The sequence below is a fragment of the Megalopta genalis genome, chromosome 5 (assembly GCF_051020955.1).
Source record: "Megalopta genalis isolate 19385.01 chromosome 5, iyMegGena1_principal, whole genome shotgun sequence".
NCBI classification, from domain to species: domain Eukaryota; kingdom Metazoa; phylum Arthropoda; class Insecta; order Hymenoptera; family Halictidae; genus Megalopta; species Megalopta genalis.
In genome coordinates this window covers 17,439,688-17,454,216 of record NC_135017.1, presented here as the reverse complement: position 1 = coordinate 17,454,216, position 14,529 = coordinate 17,439,688, and the positions used below count along the sequence as shown (strand labels likewise).

General features: G+C 52.2%; 2 protein-coding genes and 1 non-coding gene across 7 annotated transcripts in view; all 3 read right to left on the bottom strand.

Moving 5' to 3' along the window:
- nAChRa3 (nicotinic acetylcholine receptor alpha3 subunit) overlaps window positions 1-14,529 on the bottom strand; it is an 82,273-nt gene that overhangs the window by 38,794 nt on the left and 28,950 nt on the right. The window lies entirely within an intron of this gene.
- On the bottom strand, window positions 1,442-4,493 carry LOC143259457 (uncharacterized). Its single transcript, XM_076521773.1, has 2 exons — window positions 1,809-4,493; window positions 1,442-1,724 (listed from the first exon to the last, which is right to left on the bottom strand). The coding sequence occupies exon 1, from the start codon at window positions 2,885-2,887 to the stop codon at window positions 1,865-1,867; it is 1,023 nt and encodes a 340-aa protein (XP_076377888.1). The 5' UTR covers window positions 2,888-4,493; the 3' UTR covers window positions 1,442-1,724; window positions 1,809-1,864.
- TRNAN-GUU (transfer RNA asparagine (anticodon GUU)) lies at window positions 5,888-5,961 on the bottom strand. The gene has a single exon. It is a non-coding gene; the product is annotated as a tRNA-Asn (tRNA).

Below are 14,529 nucleotides of genomic sequence, written 5' to 3'. Positions count from 1 at the left end.
AATTCATGGTCGCTTTTCGTTTCGAAGCGCGATAAAGCCGCGACGAAAGTTTGGCCACCGAATTTTACGGACTGCTCGTAGCGGAGATACTTTCGTGCGCGGCACTTCGAAGCCGCGAAATCAATTTCCGTAAAACGGAGAGGAATGCGTTCCGCTTTGACGAAGGATCGGCGATCTCGGCGCGAACTGCATCGCGACTGCATCGCGACTGCATCGAACGACGGAGCGGCGAGCTCGCAAGACGGATCGCGAAGGTGGAGCGACTCGCGCTCAGGGCCTAGAAATGGCCGAAGGTATCGGGGGGGACATTGAATCGTCGAGAAGCAGGCCAACGGATAAGAATCAGCTTCGGCCGCGCACTTTCGGTGATTTCTTGGCGGCGAGGGAAAAAGGTGCGCGCGTATTTTTCCTCCTTCCTGCCCATTTTTTCCGTCTTCTCGTTCTCGTCTCGGTCGAATGCTCGGTGTTAACGATAAGGCCATGCTGACGTCGAGATAAGGAGACCCCGATTGGGAAAGATCGCGTGCTCGACAGAATACAGGCCACGAAACCTAATGTTATCAGGCACCGACGGGGGGGGCAGGCGAGGGGGCGGGGGGGCACACAGAAAACAGCTGCACTAAATTTTTTCCGCCGACAGCTCCACTTTTTCAGAACGATAACTCGCGGCGCGCCGCGCCGCGCCGAGCCGAGCCGGGCCGGGCCGGCTAACTAAACACGATGCCCTATTAAATAATACCGTTTTATACCTCGCCATCAAATTTCATCCAAGGGATCTACAGGGTGTGTCGCGGCCGCGCGGCAAACCGTCGGAAGATGTCGAGAGTTTCGATCGGAACTCCGAGCGAATTGGTTTCCCGAGAACTCGCCGCGGCCGGGATTCGGTTCCGATTTCACGGAGAGGATGGTTTCGACGCGAGTTCGAGAATTCGTCTAATCGTTTGCAGCTTCTCCGCGACGGAAACTCGACCGAGAAACACCGAGCGATCCGAACACCGGCTCGTTGCGAACGCTTATTGCCCGGCTAACTCGTTCCGCTCGCTAAAAGAACAGATCGAGGCGGAGTTTGCGTTCCGTCAAGTTTCAGTTTCACACGATCTCTCTCTCTCTCTCTCTCTCTCTCTCTCTCTCTCTCGCTCTCTCACTCTGCGCGAATGTTTTAGCCAACAAGGAATCGAACAAACATCGGCAGTTCGATTACCAGTGAAAACATTGTCATTGTCGGTGATCCACCGTTCCGAGTTGCAGAGCCACGCCAAAACCAATACCGGATCGCTTCGTTTTTACAAAATTACCACAGGCGTGGATACACGGCGTTACCTTCGTCGCAAACATCGAAAACGAATTCGCCGGTGTCGATCTTTAATTTCTGTATATTTCAGAGATTCGGAATTTCTCGCTAGATCCAAGGGCGAGGGACTGTCGTTACGGTACGGCCGGAGACGGAAGAAAATGGTTTTCTTCTTTATTTAATACCAGAAAACCGTGTACAGCAAAATAATACGATTATTGTCTCGATCTTATTCGGTTTACTTGTACGGCTGCTTCTCAAATTCTACCCTAGCAAGCTCGCTAGAAGTGAAATCGACGAAGGAAAGCAGAAGATCCATGTCCGAAGATGCATTCGGATCCGAGTCATCGTCGGTGCCAGCGGAGTACGTATCGTGTTCGATCGTTCCGGCTTTTTCCGTATTCCCGAGAATCTGTTTTCCATAGATCCGTCGCTGAAACGTACAGATTAATAGAGCCGGTTGCGAAACATCGGAATATAATCCTTGGATTTAACCCTTTGGACAGAAAAAACTCACTCGGTCGATCAAGTAATCCGGAGCGTACGCGCGCGGACGTAGAACAGGTGCTCGTTTTATTGGTTGCAGAGCACGACCCATTTCTTGTCGTTTATCTTCCGTAGTTTCTTTTTGCTCGGCGTCATTGTTTCCTCCGTTCCAGTGGTTTGCGCGGATTCCGGTCCATCGGAATCGGGAGTCGGCTTGGTAGGCGACGCTTTGGCAACGACCTCGGCTCGCGAAGGGGTTACGACCTCCGAATCGGCGCGAGTCGATTCCGTCGACGCGCTTTCGACAAGAGGTCTCTTGACGGGTTTACTCGCTTCGGTCGTGCTCGCGTTACGAAGAGTAGCTTGCGAGTGGTCCGCGCGAGCGTCCAAAGTATCGGGAGAACGGTTCTCCGATACGGTTTGATCCACTCGAGACAGAGAGGAATCGTTCGAGTTGCTTCTGTCGTTGGAAAGCTTGCGACATTGTTCCGCCGTGTGGCCCTCGTTTTTGCACAGAGAACACTTCTGCTTGTTCGCGGAGACGGAGATCCAGTATCCGGTGTTCTCGAAGTTCACCCGAAGGTGCCCGGGCAGCTTGTTCTCGTCGTCCGGATGGATGTGCACCTGTCTTCTGAAGCTGAGTATCCGAGTGAAGCCGGATTCGGTGAAACCAGCCTTGATGAAGGAGATCGGCGACAACAATCGGATTCCAATCTTCTTAAAAGCAGATTCTATCTCCAAGTGCGGTATAACCGGGCACACGTTCGACAGAACTATGTGTTTCGCTTTCGCCGTCAATGGTCTGATCGACAGCGGACGTCCACGGACTTCGACGTTCAGCTTCTCCGTCACGATCTTGTCCGCGACGGATTTGGACGACAAATAGACGCAGATCTTGTTGTCGGCAATCCTGGAGGCGAATCTGATGTTCCCGGGATTGATGATCCTGCCGATCGCAACGATGTACTCTTTCACGGAGATATCTTCCAGGGCATCCAGCACTATCGCTTGCTCTTTCGTTGGGAAACACGTCTGTATCACGCTCGCGTAACTCGAGGACGGAATCGAGCCACTGCCACTCGGGCCATTTTCTTGACCGTTTATCTCCATGTTCGATCGTAGGAGAAGATTCCTGTGTCTACGAACGTGTTCTCGCAGACAGGCAGAGAAACGCGGAGCGTCGGCCGACAGACAAGTCGAGCGACCGCGGCGCGACACCGAACGACAAATGCGATCCGAGCTTTTCTCGCTGTCTCGAAACTGACGACAACAAGCGGGGACACGACGCGCTCGCTGCGATCGTCAACACGAGACTCGAAGAAAATGGTTGGCAATCCGGAATTATCGAATATTATACCGGGCGAAAAAACAAACGACGAGCTACAAACACGCGAAACCGAAAAAAAAGGATATGCAACCGGGAGAGTCCGGGTGCTCTGCTGCGTGGGACATTTCATCAGAAAATCCATCAAGAGATTGCTTCTGGCCAATTTCTTTTCTCTCTTGCAACAACCCGTCCCTTGCTTTCCGATCCTCCTCCACTCGCCCCCCCCCCTCTCGCGCTCTTTTTACCCTCTGTCCTCCGCCCTATCGGCTGTCTCGCTCGATCTCGCTTTCCCGGCAGGTTTACGTTTTAAGTGGCCCACACGCGTTACGATCTATCAACCTACCAGTCGTGTCTCGCAGTTTGTCTCGTCGAACCGATCGAACCGTATCCGACCCGATCCGACCCGACCCGACCCGACCGCCCGCCTTTGACACGGCGGTGCTTGCGGTTTTGTCGTCGAATTTGTTTCCGCAGGCGCATGCTAGACCACAGGTCGGATCGGTTTCTCCCTATGCGACCATCCTGCGAAACTAAAACGTGGTGGAACCCGAATCCGACGACTTTCGACGCGTATCCGTCGGTTTTATCGGGAACCGAGGCGACGCGTTCCAAGCTTCTCGTTGTCTCCCGATATCTATGCAGGTTCCTTTTTTTTCGGCGCAGGTTTTAATCGTTGCTATTGTTTTGCTCGCGTTCTATCGAAAGCTTTTAAATCGTCGGAACGATTGTCGGAACAGCTTGTAAACAAAAATAGAAAATTTGGAAAGAGGATAGATACGATTGTTCGAGAGCTTCGCGGCTCGTTCTCGTGGCCGCCGATTGTGAAACGGCAATAAAAACGAGCCGCGAGGCTCGAGTAATTGCATTTTAGATTTATGCGAATTGTCCCAGATTTAGCGATTACGATTCGCTTGGATCGCGAAATTCGAGTCTGCCGGACCGGTCTACCGAAATTCGACGACAAATAACGCGGCCAGGAAAGTGTTCAATGAGCTTTGGAACGGAATATCATCCCGCGTGTATATTCGTCAAAGGCCTCTTAAATATTCATCCGACTAAGATTAGAAACGGCAGGCTAACGAAAGTTTCATCTTGGACAGGGAGCAAGCACGGGAGAGAGGGCCGCAGCGACGAAGGGTGGCTGGCAGGGGGAAAAAAGGGCCAGTGGAACCGAGCAAGATTAATGAAATATTCACGAGATTAGTTGTATCCGGCAGAGAAGTTCGGATCGCAATCTATTCCTGTGCTGTCCGAGAGTGGGCTCTCTCTCTCGCTCTCTCTCTCTCTCTCTCTCTCTCTCTCTCTCTCTCTCTCTCTCTCTCGCTCGCTCTATCTCGAAACGCTTTACACACGGCGTCGATGTTACTAATTTCTCTTCTGCTTTGAAAAAGTTACCCTTATATACATAGCAGCAGCCTGAAAAATTGATGCCGGGACGATGGAAAACGTTTCCCTTTGCATTCGATGCGCTCCTGCGATTTAATTCGCGACTCAAAAAATTAAATGTCGCGGTTTCAATAAAGTATTAAAACCGTCGAACACGTCTCTATTAATACTTTGTGTCGCGTCGCTGGATGACGATTGCAGAGTAGAGGTAAAAGTATTCTATCAGAATGCTGTTGCATAATATTATTAACAATAATAATAAAAATAATAACGATTGGTTCAAGAATTCGTACGTTGTACATAATTTGTGAGCAAAAAGAAGTAATAAATTAAAAAAATGTATTTGAAGTAACAAAAAAGAGTGTTAAACAAGTTGGAACAACACCGATTACTTCGATGTAATAATAAAAAAAATTCCAACCAACTATCAACAACAAATTTAATTTTGTAATAATTAAAAAAAAAAGACTTAGCATCAGTTATTCCGCTGACACCCGTCGTTGCGATTGATGGATGCCAGGGAGCGGAGTTTAATCACGAGGATCATCTCCGGTTTTCATCACTTGCTAAATCTGATCAGTAGTACACCCACTGAATGACTGCCGAGAGCTTCTCTCGCCTAGAAGATATGGGCTTGCTCGCACAACTTCAACTGCGGGAAAAGCCTCTCGGTCGCGGACATCTACCGGTGATTCTGGGAACTAGCACGAGATACGCGCGTATATTCCGTTCGAATCGAAGTCGCTCGTATCGTCAACTCGTATGCGAGTTCCGATGACGAGCGAACGATTTTCCATCGGTGGAAGAATTTTTGGGAATTTCGAGAGATCGATTATTTATCGGGGAAATCAAACGGCGGCGAATCTTAAAAAAAGAGCGCGTTTCTTTAAAAAAAAAAAAAAACGCTGTATCCGACGACACGCGGCAGTCTAAAGACCCACCCCTTGTTATATGTGTCATATTATGTCAAATGCTTCGGTTTAACACATATAGTTTATTAATTGAACGTTAGAAACGTGAGCGTTCGAATACCTTCGTGTACGAGTGTATGTATATACGTCTCCTGTTAAAAAACTTACGAGCGCACGTGCTCGCGCACAGAGGCAACGCGCGGCTTCCGAAAGAAGCTCCGCGGGATCCGATCGCGTAAATGTTTCATAAAGCTGCATCGGTACGCACGGTATGCATAATGCATCGTGCGGCGCGCGTTCCCGGAAGCTGCGTCGCTCGGTCAGGAGATTTTTATTCGCGTCGCGCGCAATTATTGCCCGCGAGGAAAGTAAAACGGAATGCGACAAGAAATCCTCCCCTCCCGATTCCGAGCGAGGTTTCTACCGGGGGCGTCGTCCGTCGTTGCGGCGATTTTCGGGGCGAAAAAAATCGCATAAAAAATTAAACGCCCCCGGGTGGGCTCGAACCACCAACCTTTCGGTTAACAGCCGAACGCGCTAGCCGATTGCGCCACGGAGGCACTCGTAGACCTTGATGCTTTATTTCATGGTATATGCCCGAGGCTCTCCGTTTCTCCCCACCGTCGCCCAAGCGAATCATAGTTATCGCGTAACAAGATTATCTCTCTCGCGTTTATCCGCGTACGGGGATAAAAGTTGATTAGCCGATCCAACGGTTGAAACGCGTCGAGAATTTACAGCCTGCGCGACGCGACGACTTAAAAAAGTGTAGACGAATGCACGGCGATCGGTGTGCACGTGTCGAGAACATTAATTTCGCCGACCCGCGACATTTAACGCAATTAATAGCTGCAGCGCGACCGGCATCGGTCATCGATGCGAATATCGTGGCGAAGCCTTTCGCGAATCGAACGACGATGAAAAAGCCGAGCCGTTTAATAACTGCGGAACACCTGCCTGCGTTCCGGAACGCCGTCGAAAGAACGGCGATTAACACCTTCCGCGGATCGGTGGCAATAAGGAGGCGAATCTTTGGCCGGAGAACGGCGGCACGAGTGCTCGACAAACGGTGCGCGAGGACGAACAGAAGGAAGAGATTGAGAAGGGAATGAGAAGGGGGATGCCGAGGGAACGAAGGGGGCAGACGGGGGTGAAATGGGACGAAGGGAGACCAGTGGGCGAACGTGGAAAGTCATTATCGCGACAGAGGAGATCGGAGGCAATCGCGGCAGGTTCGAGAAGCTTATCGGTAAGCTGCAGGCGGAATTGAGGGAGCCCTCTGGCCGTTTTGCAATACACCGGCGAAAGAACAGGTCGAACTTTCGCCCACGTATAAACCCTTCTGTTCCGTTTCTCCTGAGAAAGCTCCCCTCCCGGCTTTTAGCCAGTAATTCCGGCGGTCTTTCCATGGAAACGTTGATTCCACGTTGTTCGACCGTGAGTTCGATCAACCCTTCGTTTCTCTCTCTCTTTCTCTCTCTTTCTCTTTCTCTCACCCTTTCTCGCTCCTTCCCACCCTTCCCTCTCCCTTTCCACGCCTCTATCTCCATTCCTTTTAATCGGTTCCTTCTGTGTTCTTCGATCGAACGTTTCGAGCACATCGCGAGAACGTTTTGTCATCCGAAGAGGATACGTTCGGCTGTAGAAAAAAAGCACCACCCACGCTATCAATATTTTCCATCGGCTTTTAATCCTCGAACGATGCACCGTGCACCACCAATTCTGGCGGTACAGTAATGTCTCCCTAATCGACGCTCAGATTGTGCACAAGAATGGACGATTTGGGAAGAGGAGATACGATTATTCGAGCCTTGCGGCTCGTTTTTACAGTTGTTGGCAATCGATAATCATAAAAAACGAGCCGCAAGGCTCGAACAATCGTATCTCCGCTTCCCAAATTGTCCATTTTTCCAAAATTGTCTATTTCCGTGGACAATCCGAGCGTCAATTAGAGAGAGACAGTACTGTATTTCTGAATATAAATCAGCGAAATAACGCGACGCGATAAATATCGATGCAACCAATATATTCAATATATATTTTCGTAGAAATAAATCGCATTCGCAATTTATCAGACGATTCACGAAATGTTCCAGCGATGGATTAACAGTTCATCCTCCGTCAGAGTCGACGGCACAAAGATAAAGTGTCCCGTTTCGGATAAGGGCCGCGGAGGTTTTCCCGTTCTCGCGGTTAATTTGCATTTTCGCCACCGCCGTCGCCGCCGCGGATCGGCGAGACGAAAGAAGGGAAAAGATCGCGTCTCGAGAAACAATGGGATTATCGGCGATCGCCTCGTTTCCCGCTCGAGCGGCTTCGATAACACGATCATCTACCGCGTCGCCGAGAGATGCGGATTCCCCGGGAGCAGAATCGAATCGCGTCTCGTTGCGAAAACCGAGTGTCTAGACGAGCGAGAGAGAGAGAGAGAGAGAGGGAGAGAGAGGACAGCTGGCAGGTGTTGCAAGATCGCTGCCAGCGATTCCGAGATCTTTAACCCTCTCGTTCGCTCGGTTTTTCGCTGGCAGCCGGCTTTCTTCGCGCGGATAACGAGGCCGAGCCACTTTCCTCGCGGAGAGGCTGCACGTTCGTCCGTCGAAAAGACAATGCTTGTATCCCGATGATTTTCAGCCGGTTACCTCTATCGCGACGGTAACATCGAAGCAGCGTTCGCGGCTGGACCGCCGATAGAACGGTGCGGTTTAGCGGTTTCGTTCCGTGCACAGATTTTTACGCAGATTTTTCTCCATCGGAAAATCTACCCGAATATTCGTAGAACGGCGGGAGGGCGCATTGTGGCCAGTTTGGAAAGTGGCCAAGTATCGATAATTAGTTCCTGCATGCGCACAAAGAAACTGGAACGAAATTAAGACAACGGTCCCCGGCCGAGCGGGGCGGGGCGGGGCGGGGGAGCGGTCGGTCCAACAATAAGCCGACTCCGGTGTTCGAAGCAACTTTGAAGCGGACTAATTTACGATAATGGTATCCCTGGGGGGCGGCGGAGGCAGCCCGCGGGACCCGAGACGCGATTTAAGTCGTTTCCACGAGCACCTTGCCGGGAAACGCCCGCGGAGAATTATTGTTTGGCCGCTTTACGAGCAAAACGACGAAAAACACGGTAACGATCCGGCCGCGTTATCGGGACCGGGATCGTTTCGTCTCGTTCCGTTCCGTTTCGTTCCGTTCCGCTCCGCTCCGCTCCGCGAGAACGCGCGGACGGTCTCCGCCGCTTTGTCCGCGAAAGCCGGCTCTTTTTCTTCCGGAGCCCGTTATCGCCGCGCACGATCGTTCGATCGCGAAATGAAAACGAATCTCGGCGGCCGGACAATCGCCGGCCACGCTTTTCTTCGAACCGGGATATCCCGCGGTATACTTTTGCATTTCCAAATTTATCGTTCTTATATTTTATATCGAATTTTATTCCGATATCCCTCCGTTTTCTCGGCCGAGATTGGCGCGATTCTAACATCGGGAGAGAGACAGAGGACCGCAGAGAAATCTCTGGCTACGTCGATTGAAACACGAGAGGGGCGTGCGCGCTCGATCCAATTAGCCGAGCAAGCAGAGATATTCGCGGGAATGAGCGAATCTCCGAAGAGTATCGGAAGAGAGCAAAGTTCAAAGCGGCGTCGATTATTCACCGCGGTACGTGTACAAACACGGGTGTCGGGCCACCTCGAGATATTGAATTTTCTGATCTCGGATTCAGGTGTCGCGTCCGGAATCCGCTACGACGACGCTTATTTGTCCGGGGAGCGGGAATCAAACGGAATCCTTGATCAACGCGATTTCCAACGAGCCCGTCGACCGGAGAAAAAATTCATGGCTTCTCGCTGATTCTCCATTCCTTCTCGTTTCTTTGTCAGCCTGCTTTTTTCCCCGGAACCGAACCGACGAACGGCGAAACTTTTCCGAAGCGACACACCGCCGCCGTGTAAGCTCTATCGCTCGAACTTTCGCGTTCTTCGCGATACAACGAACGAAGAAGCTGACCAAAAGTCGAAGTGTCGTCGAACGCGTACGCGCAATACTAAACTGCAACATTAGCGCATACTTGTTTTTCTTAAGACGGAGCAAGAATGTTGAACGATCGAGAAATCTGTTGCCCGAGCTGCAGGGTTTCGCGAGCAGGAAAGCTTAAATCCACGCGAGGACTTCCAAAGGAAAGTATTTTCGCTCTTTCAGTTCATTCGAGAACATGCTGGGCGATTTTTCAACGATTTAAAAACATATTGCAGCGACGTGCAACGATCTCCCAAGAGCACAGGTCCGCGTAAAATAATACCGCGACTGTTCGCCAAAGAAAATATCGTAACGACTGAACCTTCGATCGTTTAAATATATATATAGCACTACCTGTGAGTGCAACGAAGCATGAAAAAAATTATTCGATCAAGACGAACACTTTCGGCCAGGTTTTCCACGGGGATACGCGCGCCGCGATCCTCGGGAGGTAGCAGCCGCCATTTTGTCGGCGCTGGGAGAGGAAGAAGCAGTTCGAGAATCGATGGCTGGAAAACGGTCGGCGTTGCTTTTCCTCGTTCTCCCGGTGAAAATTCACAGAGAGGCCGACACTCTCCGCCGACAAATTGAGTTTGGAGCGTTCGGTGGCATGCCGGCTCGAGCCGTTTCGAACCCTCCGGATGGATTCCCGGAAGGGTCGCGTCGAAACACTTAGAAACTCGATCCCTCGGCGAGAGATAAACGTCCCCGCGACACCGTTCTCCCTCGAAAAATTCAGTTGACCCGCACCTTCGAGGATTCCGAGCACCCTTCGGCCTCCGCCTTTGCACCCCGCCGTTATCCTCGACCGAGGAAACCCCACGACCGACCCTCGGCACGCGTGAGAATCAATTTCCCTTCTCGACGATGAGAACTTTCGGCGAACACGGTTTGTCCTGTTTCGCGGCATTAGGGGATGGACCGCTCTAAATTGAACTTTTATGAAGACCCGAAGACGAATGAAAATTTCTCCGGAACTCTCCCCGAATTTCGACACTTCTTCGGGATAGGCGCGTGCCTCGAAACGACCGGGAAATCATTGTCGAGGGGTGGAAAATTGCTCCCTCGAACGACGAGCTTTCTATCCGAAATAGCCAATCACGAGCCGCACTCGTCGGGAATTATTGGAGAACGAAACACTCGCTAACGATCGAACGATCGATCGATCGATCGATCGAACTGTAAGTTTCAATTGCGGGCCATTGTTAGCGGCAAACAAATTGCGCCAATTCCCGACAAGTAATCCAAGTGGAATACGATCGAGCAGTCGGCGAGTAACGAACGAGAAACGCGCGGACGACGATTCTTCTTGGCAAGAAGCGTCTCCGACGAAATCTTCGTCGAAGATTTCGCGCGGGATAGCAAAAGTTCCAGGTGCGCCAGAACCGGAACCAGGAGCAGAACCAGAAGACGGAGTCCGGAGTGTTTTACGAGGCTGTATCTTCTGCTCCTCGGAGAGGCTGGAACTTCTACTTATCTGCTCCTGGTAGTCGGTCATCAGCGGCTCGACGCGATAAGTTCTCCTGTTCCGGAGATAACGAGGCGAACTTTCGACTAGTCCGCAGGTAGTCTAGGTGATACATAGATCATTAAGGAAGGAAACCGTAGCCCCTCCGGTTATCAGAAGGTTCGACCCGATAATCCTGCTTACCGCGCTCCTCGTTTAACCCCGTCTGCCTCGAGATCGGTTTCTGAGGATCTACTTAGGGGATCGAGATGCAGCCAAGACGATGGACCGTGGAAAAAGAACGGGGGAAACCGATACCGGCTAAGCTCCCGACCGCGGGCATACGCTTCCGACCTCGGCGATGCTTCCGCTGCATCGGAAGCTGGTCCAAGACCCGTCGTCGGTCTCGGGATAGTTGTAAACGAATAACAAACGGGAGATACTGGAAACGCTCGTCGCCGGAACGCCAAGGATTATTCTTGTTATCGGAGATGAGGCGAACGGACACCGCGGGTTCGTCGAGAACTCGAGGAAGATCCGCGCGCGAGTGTTAAAACGTTCGTTTCACCAGGACTTTGTAAACTTCCAAGGAGCCGACTCTGCTGCAATATAAACGACGATGAGAAAAGAGTGTTTGCAAAGGAAACGCGGCCGGAAAGGAGCAAGCAACGAGGATTGGTTCGCGCAACATTGACGAAGAGAGGAGAGAGAACAGAGAGAGAACACAGAGAGAGAGAGACAGAGAACTCGCAAGGGTTCGGGCTCGAGCCTCGCAAAAGGGAGCAAGGATTAAGGAGGTAATTGCAACCAGCTCCATCGAGTGTTCTAATTAACACACCTCATTAACGCTTCTGTGTACCGGTTCAAGGGGGATTAGTTTTAACGACGGCACGAACGGAAACGAGGACCTCCGTTCGGCCGAAACTATACCGACCGCGGGAAAACATGTTCGTCCGACGCGAAAACTATGAAGCTCTTCCGCGACGGGACCGATCGCTGGAATCTTTCTCGACGAAGTAAGAAATAATTGCAACACCTTTACCTTTGTCCCGCGGGCCTCCGAATTGTCCCCGGGATCTGTATCGAGACGGAAAAGATGGACGACGAGTTGTAAACTTCCTCCTCGGCGTGTCCCGCTCGACTAAGCTCGACAGGATTTTCACGAAGCGCCGCTAAGGGTGAGAAAAGGAACAAGTTTTCTGTCCGCCGTGAATATTCGCGCTCGAGTTCTCTCCCTCTAGCTCTCTCTCTTTAGCTCTCTCTCTTTAGCTCTCTCTCTCTCTCTCTCTCTCTCTCTCTCTCTCTCTCTCTTTAGCTCTCTAGTACTCTAGCTCTTTCTCTTTAGCTCTCTAGCACTCTAGCTCTCTCTTTTTAGCTCTCTAGCACTCTAGCTCTCTCTCTCTCTCTCTCTCTCTCTGCATCCTACCCCGCGACGCCGCGGCGACGGTAAAAAAACAGTGAAATCGAAATTAGAACGAGGTATCGGACGCTCCGCAATTGCCGGGCAGACCTTCGGTCATAATTAACGAACGTTCCGCGTCCCGAGCTTTTTCTCCGAGGCGGAAACCACGTTCGACCGCGCGGCCCGTAAAATAATTAGACCGGATAGTTGTGGACAGGCGGTGTTTTGAACGGCGGGGGCGCGGGCTGGGCGCCTAGATACTCTAGATAGGCGATCGAACTTTTCGTTTCCGGGAACACTGTTAGCGGACGGCATTAGCAAACAGTGTTGGCGTCGCTGTGGACAGAGGGTGGCGCGCGTGTGGACCCTGCTTTAGAGGCAGGGACACGGGCTGCTCGGGCTTTTCACGCGATCGCGTTCAGAAATTTAATGAATCCTAATGAAAGGAGGACGCGATCGCGGTCGTCCGTATTAAGAGCGGAGCCGGTACAATCCCGGCGAGCGAACCGTTCCAGGCTAATGTAAGATCGAGCCAGCCACCAGTCGACGGATCTCGGTAAACCCGGTGTTTCCCGCGGTCTTCGGAGAACGCGCGTCTCCGTCGGGAAAAATCTGCCGGTCGCCGTTAACGCAAATTGCATCCACTCGAGAGCAGCCGCTTCTTGCGTGCTCGAAAACGCAATATCGGCGAGCTGCCGGGAAACGCTGCCGCGTCGCCAGCTCACGGGAATTAGGTAAATAAGGACAATAACGAGCATTCGGATCGGATGCGTCCGCAGAAGCGCGGAAACCCTCTTCCTCTCTTGCCTCGCTCGCTTTTCCGCGCTCCCGTCCTCGCTCGTTCTCGAGTAACAAGCGTTTTCTCGCTCGTCGTTCGCGACGCATCGAGCTTTCAAATGCGATTCCAGTTTCGCCGTTACCTCGATTTCGAGACGCCCTCTCTTTCACCTTGCAAGCTTCTCCCCTTTTTCGTTATATCTCCGCGGATTTCTTGCTTTTCTCAGCCGTTACAGCCCGCATCGACGTTATCTATCCGTAGCGAGGCTGCAAAGTTTGACGAGTCGACGAAGTTGACCGGTCCGCTTCGTTTTCTCGGATCTCATCGGCCTCGAAGCATCCTCTCGAAGCGTTCTTGCACGCTGCGGCGAAGCGAGCGGATCGGAGCCGAGCCGAGCGGAGTCCGAGCCGAGGCAGGATTAATCGCTTGTCAGACGCAGCCCGCTCGCGAGTCCGATTTTTTCGCGGACTCGCGGGAGAATAATTGGCCACGGTCTGGGCTGAGCTGGATCCGACCGACGAGGCCGTCGAGGGGACAGGGACGCGTTTCACTCCGGGGAAATTTGGGCCGGGCCGCGGGACAAAAGGCACCAAGTTTCCGGCGAACCGAACACCCGGGAACGGAAATAATTTCCCCGTTTGATTCGATCGCGTGCCGCGCGGCGCGAAGCGCGCGAGCCGTCGCGCGTCGCCTCGCCTCGCCTCGCCGCGCCTCGCTTCCCGTCGGCCTCCCGGGGATCGATATCGAATCGACGATGAAATTTACCTCCTCGGAGTCCCTTTATTTTCCCTCCTTTTTCCCTCCACCGCTTCGTCCAACAAAATTCCCGGCTTAAATCTCGCTACGCGGATCCCGAGACCGAATCAATTTCGGAGAAAGATAAAGGACCGCAAATGTTTATCAGCGACGGGTTTAGCAACTCTGAATTTCCCTCGGCGGCATCGAAGAAGCCGGTCGACCGCGAACTGGGTCTTTTAGCCGTCGGAATACGACGGTTCTCTTTCGAGATTAGAAAACTCCTTCGAACGGATCGTTCTCCCTTCTTTCGGAGACGCGCGTTACGATCGAAAAAAGGAATGCTCGGAGGGAGCCGTGTGGCCGAGCGCGAGGCTCCTCCTTCGAAGACGCGTCCGGAACCTTCTTATCGCGACACAGGGGCGCGAGACCGCGAGGGCACGGGCGGGGACGCGTTACTTTTCTATGGAAATTGCGCGAGTTATCTTTCCGCGGAAACGGTCAAACTTATCTCCCTCGCCGAACCGGCTCGCCTAGACTCGGCGAGCTCTCTCGCACCCTCTCGCCCCCCGGCGAATCTGTCAGCCCGCCTCATGAAAATTGTAAAAGTTGCCATTCCGCCGGAACGATCAAAGTTATCTTTCTGTTAAACGCCAGTTATGTACCTCGCGTCGAAAGCTCGTCGACTGCTTATCGCCCCGCGTCTGCGACAGCCCGCAATTTATTTCCGCGAATCGACGAGCGAATCCACGCGGGCGAGGATT

What these genes read in the sequence shown, in the direction of transcription:
- LOC143259457 (XM_076521773.1), bottom strand. Translation starts at nt 2,887, where the DNA reads ATGGAGATAAACGGTCAAGAAAATGGCCCGAGTGGCAGTGGCTCGATT.